This window comes from Phoxinus phoxinus, assembly GCF_949152265.1.
Source record: "Phoxinus phoxinus genome assembly, chromosome: 1".
Classification (NCBI taxonomy): domain Eukaryota; kingdom Metazoa; phylum Chordata; class Actinopteri; order Cypriniformes; family Leuciscidae; genus Phoxinus; species Phoxinus phoxinus.
Genome location: NC_136876.1, coordinates 14,009,117 through 14,020,063, shown reverse-complemented (window position 1 = coordinate 14,020,063; position 10,947 = coordinate 14,009,117). Strand labels below are relative to the sequence as shown.

The 10,947-nt window shown below is 40.8% G+C and overlaps 1 protein-coding gene across 1 annotated transcript in view; it reads left to right on the top strand.

The window, feature by feature from the left end:
• The window catches only part of LOC307012096 (uncharacterized protein), a 51,481-nt gene extending 43,466 nt beyond the window's left edge, over nt 1–8,015 (top strand). Inside the window, exons 14-16 of the mRNA XM_079638370.1 lie at nt 179–277; nt 7,249–7,277; nt 7,410–8,015. Of these exons, the coding sequence (XP_079494496.1) occupies nt 179–277; nt 7,249–7,277; nt 7,410–7,604 (323 nt within the window). The 3' untranslated portion in view covers nt 7,605–8,015. The remainder of the gene's footprint in view (nt 1–178; nt 278–7,248; nt 7,278–7,409) is intronic.
• Nucleotides 8,016–10,947: the final 2,932 nt, after the last annotated feature.

The window sequence follows — 10,947 nt, the reverse complement described above, 5'->3', positions numbered from 1 at the left end:
CAGGGAAATAAAGATCATGATAACGTTTAAACGTGTATTAATGAGAATCTTTTTCATCTTGAGTGACTGAAATACTCTGAAGTCTCACATTGAGGCAGAAATCATCTGGAGAAATTATATAAATATAGATTGATTTCATTTCTCCAAACAGTGATGATGATATTCTGGTATTTTTCAGTGAATGGTGATCGTACGGCTGGAGATCTGAGATTCATCGTCTTTCCGGTTGAATGTTTATTTGCCGTGTCTGTGCTGATGTCAGCAATACTTCCATCCCGTGAGTATAAACCAGAATAGTTTATATTACAAACCAGTTTTTCTCACGTCTCACAATCATTTGTCTTTCTTCAGAACAAACACAATTCATCACAAATAAACAATCAATCCTTTAATTTCCTGAAGTCTGATCCACTCACAGATTTAACACACAGATTGTGTTGTGTTGTGTTGTGTTGTGTTGTGTTGTGTTGTGGTGTGTTGTGGTGTGTTGTGGTGTGTTGTGTTGTGGTGTGTTGTGTTGTGTTGTGTTGTGGTGTGTTGTGTTGTGGTGTGTTGTGTTGTGGTGTGTTGTGGTGTGTTGTGTTGTGTTGTGTTGTGGTGTGGTGTGGTGTGGTGTGTTGTGTTGTGTTGTGGTGTGTTGTGTTGTGGTGTGTTGTGTTGTGTTGTGTTGTGGTGTGTTGTGGTGTGTTGTGTTGTGGTGTGTTGTGGTGTGTTGTGTTGTGTTGTGTTGTGTTGTGGTGTGTTGTGGTGTGTTGTGTTGTGTTGTGTTGTGTTGTGTTGTGGTGTGTTGTGTTGTGGTGTGTTGTGGTGTGTTGTGTTGTGTTGTGTTGTGTTGTGTTGTGGTGTGTTGTGTTGTGGTGTGTTGTGGTGTGTTGTGTTGTGTTGTGTTGTGTTGTGCTGTGTTGTGGTGTGTTGTGGTGTGTTGTGGTGTGTTGTGTTGTGGTGTGTTGTGTGGTGTGTTGTGTTGTGTTGTGTTGTGGTGTGTTGTGGTGTGTTGTGTTGTGTTGTGTTGTGGTGTGTTGTGTTGTGTTGTGTTGTGGTGTGTTGTGTTGTGGTGTGTTGTGTTGTGGTGTGTTGTGGTGTGTTGTGTTGTGGTGTGTTGTGTTGTGTTGTGTTGTGTTGTGGTGTGTTGTGGTGTGTTGTGTTGTGGTGTGTTGTGGTGTGTTGTGGTGTGTTGTGTTGTGTTGTGTTGTGGTGTGTTGTGGTGTGTTGTGGTGTGTTGTGTTGTGGTGTGTTGTGTTGTGGTGTGTTGTGGTGTGTTGTGTTGTGGTGTGTTGTGGTGTGTTGTGGTGTGTTGTGTTGTGGTGTGTTGTGTTGTGTTGTGTTGTGTTGTGTTGTGGTGTGTTGTGTTGTGTTGTGGTGTGTTGTGTTGTGGTGTGTTGTGTTGTGTTGTGTTGTGGTGTGTTGTGTTGTGTTGTGTTGTGGTGTGTTGTGTTGTGTTGTGGTGTGTTGTGTTGTGTTGTGTTGTGTTGTGTTGTGGTGTGGTGTGTTGTGTTGTGGTGTGTTGTGGTGTGTTGTGTTGTGGTGTGTTGTGTTGTGTTGTGGTGTGGTGTGTTGTGGTGTGTTGTGGTGTGTTGTGCTGTGTTGTGGTGTGTTGTGGTGTGTTGTGGTGTGTTGTGTTGTGGTGTGTTGTGTTGTGGTGTGGTGTGTTGTGTTGTGTTGTGGTGTGTTGTGGTGTGTTGTGTTGTGTTGTGGTGTGTTGTGTTGTGTTGTGTTGTGTTGTGTTGTGGTGTGTTGTGTTGTGGTGTGTTGTGTTGTGTTGTGTTGTGTTGTGTTGTGTTGTGTTGTGGTGTGTTGTGTTGTGTTGTGGTGTGTTGTGTTGTGGTGTGTTGTGGTGTGTTGTGTTGTGGTGTGTTGTGTTGTGGTGTGTTGTGGTGTGTTGTGGTGTGTTGTGTTGTGTTGTGGTGTGTTGTGGTGTGTTGTGGTGTGTTGTGTTGTGGTGTGTTGTGGTGTGTTGTGGTGTGTTGTGTTGTGTTGTGTTGTGGTGTGGTGTGTTGTGTTGTGGTGTGTTGTGTTGTGTTGTGGTGTGTTGTGTTGTGTTGTGGTGTGTTGTGGTGTGTTGTGGTGTGTTGTGTTGTGGTGTGTTGTGGTGTGTTGTGGTGTGTTGTGTTGTGGTGTGTTGTGGTGTTTTGTGGTGTGTTGTGGTGTGTTGTGCTGTGTTGTGTTGTGGTGTGTTGTGTTGTGGTGTGTTGTGGTGTGTTGTGTTGTGGTGTGTTGTGTTGTGTTGTGGTGTGTTGTGGTGTGTTGTGTTGTGGTGTGTTGTGGTGTGTTGTGGTGTGTTGTGTTGTGTTGTGGTGTGTTGTGGTGTGTTGTGTTGTGGTGTGGTGTGTTGTGGTGTGTTGTGTTGTGTTGTGTTGTGGTGTGGTGTGTTGTGGTGTGTTGTGTTGTGGTGTGTTGTGGTGTGTTGTGGTGTGTTGTGGTGTGTTGTGTTGTGTTGTGCTGTGTTGTGTTGTGTTGTGGTGTGGTGTGGTGTGTTGTGTTGTGGTGTGTTGTGGTGTGTTGTGGTGTGGTGTGGTGTGGTGTGGTGTGGTGTGTTGTGGTGTGTTGTGTTGTGGTGTGTTGTGGTGTGTTGTGGTGTGTTGTGTTGTGTTGTGTGTCTGTTTGTGTTGTGTTGTGTTGTGTGTCTGTTTGTGTTGTGTTGTGTGTCTGTTTGTGTTGTGTTGTGTGTCTGTTTGTGTTGTGTTGTGTGTGTGTCTGTTTGTGTGGTGTGTCTGTTTGTGTTGTGTGTCTGTTTGTGTTGTGTTGTGTTGTGTGTCTGTTTGTGTTGTGTTGTGTCTTGTGTGTCTGTTTGTGTTGTGTTGTGTTGTGTGTCTGTTTGTGTTAAGTTGTGTTGTGTTGTGTGTGTGTGTCTGTTTGTGTTGTGTTGTGTGTCTGCTTGTGTTGTGTTGTGTGTCTGTTTGTGTTGTGTGTCTGTTTGTGTTGTGTTGTGTGTGTGTCTGTTTGTGTTGTGTGTCTGTTTGTGTTGTGTGTCTGTTTGTGTTGTGTTGTGTGTCTGTTTGTGTTGTGTTGTGTGTCTGTTTGTGTTGTGTTGTGTGTGTGTCTGTTTGTGTTGTGTGTCTGTTTGTGTTGTGTGTCTGTTTGTGTTGTGTTGTGTCTTGTGTGTCTGTTTGTGTTGTGTTGTGTTGTGTGTCTGTTTGTGTTGTGTTGTGTGTGTGTGTGTCTGTTTGTGTTGTGTTGTGTGTCTGCTTGTGTTGTGTTGTGTGTCTGTTTGTGTTGTGTGTCTGTTTGTGTTGTGTTGTGTTGTGTGTGTGTCTGTTTGTGTTGTGTGTCTGCTTGTGTTGTGTTGTGTGTCTGTTTGTGTTGTGTGTCTGTTTGTGTTGTGTTGTGTTGTGTGTGTGTCTGTTTGTGTTGTGTTGTGTGTCTGCTTGTGTTGTGTTGTGTTGTGTGTCTGTTTGTGTTGTGTTGTGTGTCTGTTTGTGTTGTGTTGTGTGTGTGTCTGTTAGTGTTGTGTGTCTGTTTGTGTTGTGTGTCTGTTTGTGTTGTGTTGTGTGTCTGTTTGTGGTGTGTTGTGTTGTGTTGTGGTGTGGTGTGGTGTGTTGTGGTGTGTTGTGTTGTGTTGTGTGTTGTGTTGTGGTGTGTTGTGTTGTGTTGTGTTGTGCTGTGTTGTGGTGTGTTGTGGTGTGTTGTGGTGTGTTGTGTTGTGGTGTGTTGTGGTGTGTTGTGTTGTGTTGTGGTGTGTTGTGTTGTGGTGTGTTGTGGTGTGTTGTGTTGTGTTGTGTTGTGGTGTGTTGTGTTGTGGTGTGTTGTGGTGTGTTGTGTTGTGGTGTGTTGTGTTGTGTTGTGGTGTGTTGTGTTGTGGTGTGTTGTGGTGTGGTGTGTTGTGTTGTGTTGTGGTGTGTTGTGTTGTGGTGTGTTGTGGTGTGTTGTGTTGTGGTGTGTTGTGGTGTGTTGTGTTGTGGTGTGTTGTGGTGTGTTGTGTTGTGGTGTGTTGTGGTGTGTTGTGGTGTGTTGTGTTGTGGTGTGTTGTGGTGTTGTGTTGTGTTGTGTTGTGTTGTGTTGTGGTGTGGTGTGTTGTGGTGTGTTGTGTTGTGGTGTGTTGTGGTGTGTTGTGGTGTGTTGTGGTGTGTTGTGTTGTGTTGTGCTGTGTTGTGTTGTGTTGTGGTGTGGTGTGGTGTGGTGTGTTGTGTTGTGGTGTGTTGTGGTGTGTTGTGGTGTGGTGTGGTGTGGTGTGGTGTGGTGTGTTGTGGTGTGTTGTGGTGTGTTGTGGTGTGTTGTGTTGTGTTGTGTTGTGTGTCTGTTTGTGTTGTGTTGTGTGTCTGTTTGTGTTGTGTTGTGTGTCTGTTTGTGTTGTGTTGTGTGTGTGTCTGTTTGTGTGGTGTGTCTGTTTGTGTTGTGTGTCTGTTTGTGTTGTGTTGTGTTGTGTGTCTGTTTGTGTTGTGTTGTGTCTTGTGTGTCTGTTTGTGTTGTGTTGTGTGTCTGTTTGTGTTAAGTTGTGTTGTGTTGTGTGTGTGTGTCTGTTTGTGTTGTGTTGTGTGTCTGCTTGTGTTGTGTTGTGTGTCTGTTTGTGTTGTGTGTCTGTTTGTGTTGTGTTGTGTGTGTGTCTGTTTGTGTTGTGTGTCTGTTTGTGTTGTGTGTCTGTTTGTGTTGTGTTGTGTGTCTGTTTGTGTTGTGTTGTGTGTCTGTTTGTGTTGTGTTGTGTGTGTGTCTGTTTGTGTTGTGTGTCTGTTTGTGTTGTGTGTCTGTTTGTGTTGTGTTGTGTCTTGTGTGTCTGTTTGTGTTGTGTTGTGTTGTGTGTCTGTTTGTGTTGTGTTGTGTGTGTGTGTGTCTGTTTGTGTTGTGTTGTGTGTCTGCTTGTGTTGTGTTGTGTGTCTGTTTGTGTTGTGTGTCTGTTTGTGTTGTGTTGTGTTGTGTGTGTGTCTGTTTGTGTTGTGTGTCTGCTTGTGTTGTGTTGTGTGTCTGTTTGTGTTGTGTGTCTGTTTGTGTTGTGTTGTGTTGTGTGTGTGTCTGTTTGTGTTGTGTTGTGTGTCTGCTTGTGTTGTGTTGTGTTGTGTGTCTGTTTGTGTTGTGTTGTGTGTCTGTTTGTGTTGTGTTGTGTGTGTGTCTGTTAGTGTTGTGTGTCTGTTTGTGTTGTGTGTCTGTTTGTGTTGTGTTGTGTGTCTGTTTGTGTTGTGTTGTGTCTTGTGTGTCTGTTTGTGTTGTGTTGTGTGTCTGTTTGTGTTGTGTTGTGTTGTGTGTGTGTGTCTGTTTGTGTTGTGTGTCTGCTTGTGTTGTGTTGTGTGTCTGTTTGTGTTGTGTGTCTGTTTGTGTTGTGTTGTGTTGTGTTGTGTGTGTGTCTGTTTGTGTTGTGTTGTGTGTCTGCTTGTGTTGTGTTGTGTTGTGTGTCTGCTTGTGTTGTGTGTCTGTTTGTGTTGATCTGCTGCTGTTGTGAGTGTGTTTAATATCTGAGAGACTCAAACACACTCATCATTGGTGTATGCCCATATATTAAAATATTTTTCCCAAACATGAATGATCAATATTTTAAATGGTTTAACAGTATATTTGAATATATACAGAATAATATATTGTGTTAATATATTACAATATATTGAATAATACATTAGGAATTGCCGCTTGTCATATATTGCAAAATATGTGACAATATATTTACTAATATATCATAATGTATATTCAGTAATACACTTCATAATATAATAGATGTGATCAGATATGGTGCTACATGTAAAATATTGCAGATATATTCACTCATGCAGTATAAACTCACATATATAGAGAAGTATATAATGTAATGTATTTATTATATTTTTAAATTGTTTACATTATAAATGTTTCATATTTTCAAGCTAGTTAATAAGAGCATGCACAAGCACACACTGTGTGCGTGTGCGTGTGTGTGTGTGTGTGCGTGTGCGTGTGTGTGTGTGTGTGTGTGTGTGTGTGTGTGTGTGTGTGTGTGTGTGTGTGTGTGTGCGTGCGCGTGCGTGTGCGTGCGTGTGTGTGTGTGTGTGTGTGTGTGTGAGAACATACATTCACATTTATATAGGGAACATGTGCAATATATCATTACATTGCCGCCGTCGATGTATGAATGGGTGAATGTGAGGCAACATGTAAAGCGCTTTGGGTCTGTGAAAGCACTATATATATAAATGCAGTCCATTTACCATTTATAGGATAAAACTTTGTGATTATTACATGTAATGCTATTTTTGTCTTCATTTGTAAATATTTAATATGTATTAATATAAAGCTATAGATGGTCAATGCATATATTGCAGTATTGAAAAATATAAGCGCTAGATTTATGGAAATGTATTATGTAATATATCGCATTATATTTTGCTGTATATTCCCATATATTTTTGTTCCGTAAGGGTCTGGACACATTCATCTTAGACTCCTATAATAATCTAATAATAATCTGCCTTTTACTCTCTCTTAACACTTAAAAATCCCCCTAGAGCCGCAAACATCCTCAAAATCGCCTTGACATACTAGAAATCAAGCGTCTGCTGAGTTTCACAGCTCACAGTGAACAGCACTAGATGACATCACTTCCTCACAGACACAAGATCATCACATGACCTGTGAGACGCGGCCGAGTGTGTAGAGCACGTTCTGTAATAAACACACGAGTGAAGATTATTCAGATCTCTGCACTCGTCACCATTATTGTCCCACACAGCAACATAGTGTCGGCCCAGATGCGGCCCACGTCTGGTGTGTGTTGAATCCTCATGTACCGGATCATGGCCGACACTATGTTGCTGTCTGGGGTGGCGTGTGTGTGTGTGCGTGTGTCTGGTGTGTGTTGAATCCTCATGTACCGGATCATGGCCGACACTATGTTGCTGTCTGGGGTGGCGTGTGTGTGTGTGCGTGTGTCTGGTGTGTGTTGAATCCTCATGTACCGGATCATGGCCGACACTATGTTGCTGTCTGGGGTGGCGTGTGTGTGTGTGTGTGTCTGGTGTGTGTTGAATCCACATGTACCGGATCATGGCCGACACTATGTTGCTGTCTGGGGTGTCGTGTGTGTTAAGTGTTGGATCTGTGTGTCTGTGGCTCTCTGGTCAGATCAGTGATTGATTGAGTTTGTCTGGGATCTATTTTTAAATTTGCAGTGGTTTGAACTATTTTACTGTGAGTCTTAAACCAGTCAGAGTCATATTAAAATCTAAATTAAGTGACAGCAGTTATTACAATTATGTCTTTTTTAAAGGTCTATGTAAATGAGTTATTTCATATAATGTGAACTGAGAATGATCAGATCCACTGATGTCTTTTCTCTCTGTTCTGACTTCACAGAGATCAAAAAGTGTCTGAAGTTTTGTCAGGTTAGTGTCATTTATTAACTTTTATTTTAAATTTGACACGCAACATCAGGAGACTTTTAACTCGTACTACACAATTCTCCAAAAGTGTGAGGATGTGATAGTGTTTAAATGACGTGTTTGCTCTAAACACAGGATTTAGTGAGATCTAGACGACTCAGAAGATCTCAGGAGGACACAGCAGAAACACAAGAGATGAAACCTCTGAAGACTGGAGATCAGGAGGAAGCTCAGCCGGATTCTGACACAAACATGAGATCAAGGATTATTCCAGATTTATCTCCAACACTTCAATACGTTAAGACACAATTTAAACCACATGGATTGTGAAAAGCATCAAATACAAAAATGACACTGAGGGTTCAGTGTAGTGACGTTATTCATTGTTAATATACATAGTTTTGTACCGTTTTGTAAATAGTTGTAAATATATGCAGTTTTTATTGTGTTTAACACTTTTGCTTTGTATGTGATGTGGATTTCAGCTGTAAGCAAAGATCAGCGGAGTAAATAAATCAGAAAATCTCATATTTAAAGCTTCAGATGGCAGATCAGATCCTCCTTATGACAATATCTACATTATAAAAGCATTGTGGCATATATAGCCTAGTGTTATTTACATTCAGGAGATTGAGTAAAAAAGACAAATAACATTATCATCATGATTGCTGCACTGGAGTTTGAAGAGTTTGTATTACTACAATGTTTGAATTATTAAATATTGTTTACAGTTTTTTTCAATCGCTAACAAGCGCTTACCCATACTTCAGATACTTTTTCTAAACTCTTAACACAGACTCACACCTACAAAACACAATTGGCCAAATGGATAATTTTCTTCTCAAAAACACATTTTGTTAAATATATACTAACTCTTCATTTCAAAATAGAACACATCTTTCTCTGCACTCACTAACTTTACCAAAACACTGGAAATCTGACTCAAAATGAAATTATTCTGTCAAAGAATAACACTTGTTTTCACTTCACAAGGCACATGCAGTCAAACAAAGTACACCAGGTTTCAAAATACTGAATATTGTTGACATTACAAAAACTGCATAGACTTTTATGTTTCTTGGTTGGGAACTGTATGTCCACATGTAGTAATGTTCACATTCAAAAGCATTCCAGTAAAAGCAAATCCTTTACTGTTTACTACAGGAGGTACAGTAGAAACACGGTATGATAGAACAGAAAAAGTTTTACAGTATTGCTTACAGTGAACAAAATATACATGAAACACACAAGAGCATTCTGAACAAACAAAAAAAGCCCATGATAAAAAAAAAATTTAGTACTTTTTTTCTTAAATAAGCACATAATTACTGTATCTAATCTCTGCGATCTTCAGGGTTAGGCCACATGTTTTCATCAACATCACATCTGATATTATCCAAGGCGATGAAATCAAGAACTGTGATGTCCCTGCACCAGCATCCATGGCTTCAAGGAGGGACATCTGGTCATGTGACTGATGGTCATAAACCGTCCACCTCCATGCAGAAACGAACTCCTCTATGGGGTTGAGGAAAGGTGAATAGAGTGGAAAGAAGAGACTTACCAGTCTTGGGTGGACTTCAAACCGTGTTGTTATTGCTTGAGAATGATGGAAAGCCGCATTGTCCCAGGTAATTACAAAGGTCCTCATGTTTTCATGAGAACCAGGCGCTGCTTTGGAACCAGGCGCTGGTGGAGATCATTGAGAAAGGCAAGGATGCGCTCGGTATTATAGGGTCCACTGGCTCACTGCATCTCTCACTGGGCCTGCTCTTCTCCCTTCTCCTCCTTTTACTGTATAAGTGTCAATGTAATAGAAAAAAATAAACCCTGCCACTCTAAGCCAGTCTAAGCCAGACTGGAATCAGCTGTGGTTGGCCCAATTTACCCAACATAAATCAACTCTGTGTCAATTATTAATTTTTTTGTTTGTTATCAGCTGAGATATACTGTTTTTGTACTGATCATTGCAGATGCAGAGGTTTTTATACTGTATCTAAGGTTTGGAATATTGTTTTTGCTATTGTGGGATGTTGTGTGTTAACATTCGTAAATACTACACAAACAATCCATCGTTTTGTTGGGAGGTATAGCTTGTCTGTTAAGAAAATGTAAGCATTGTGGAAATGTGTTCACTGACTGCATATTGTTTGAAAACGACATGAAATGTGTGAATGGTATGGCCACAAAAGACCGATGCTGTGCTAATTGTGTTTAGAGTTTTGAAAATGTGACAACTGGCTGGACAAACGCTTGTTAGCGACTGAAAAAAACTGTAAGATCAACGGCTGCTGACTGTCTGATATTATCCGTCCACTTCAGTGAAGTTCAGTTGATCTGCTGATCTGGAGCTCAGATGTGTTTTCTTCAGTGTTTTGTCTGATCAGAGATCAGTGTTAAAGTGTTCAGGCCAGTGTTTCCTCAGCTCTGTGTTCATGTAGTAATAGATCGATGTGATGAAGAGAAACATCCTCACCGAGCCGACAGCACCTCTACAGGACATGAAACAGATATTAATGCTCTTAATAATATAATAATGCAGCTGAAAAACATTCATACTGAATCACAGCTTTCAGAACATTATGGATATTAAAAATTATATTTACCTGAATGTCTGCAGAGCAGCAGCCAGAAAGCCGTCAGCAAGAGTCCAGAACATTCCCCGAGAGCAAAGATTATGGCGGTGAAATAAATCTGTTATTCCTCTTATAATAATGCGACTGAATCTAGGTTAAAAACTCTGAGTTGTTGTTTCCTTCCTTCCTCTTGCTGGACAAAGTCTGTCATTCCTTCTTTATAAAGTTTCCAGCCCAGAATGAGTCCAAGCGTAGAGATGACCGACAAGCACATGCAGATCAGCCGATCTCCTCCACAATAATGACTCTGGAAAGATGATAATTAATACATTCATAACTAGTATATGATCTCTTATGACGGTCAAAACTTGGGGGTTTTTGTGAGGACCAGACTGAAGCTCAAGTCTTTATTTACTGAATATATCGTCTTTGCCCACTTACGTCCGTTTGTAGGCTACATAAATTCTGTATTCATTGTCTCTTGTGTTTTTATTGCATAACATTGTGCTTTACTTCTAGTGTTGTAAATAAATAAATAAAAACAATAAATAACTGTGATTTCTGGCGTGTTTCTACTTCCCTTCACTAGATGGCAGAATCGCTCAGCTGGATTCACGAAAAACTTCTTCACTTTCTTCTTCCCTGTTGTTTGTTGTTGATAGCAAATTAAAAAGCACAATCCAGCAGGAACAGCATAACCAACCTGCAGAAATAAACATAACACAATATCAGACCACAAACATGTTATAGAGCACGAGCAGCAGAAAAGTGAAGCCTCACCATCCACAAAACAGCATCCGGATCATGTATCTGAAGATAAACACACACACAAGCGGTTAATTAACAAGAATCACCTCTTCTGTAGATTCAGGGCATGCAAATAAACATGACACCTGCACGTAAGACGCCAGCGAGAAAACACTGACATGAATAAATTACAGACAATAATTACAGACAGATAATTATCTGAGAAAACAAGACTCTGGTCTTGTTCATCATTTGGACTCCTCTTTATTCATATGAGTGTATTAACATCTCTGAACCAAACACACTTAACTTTATAACTGTACATTTTTCCGGATATGACGGGATGCGGG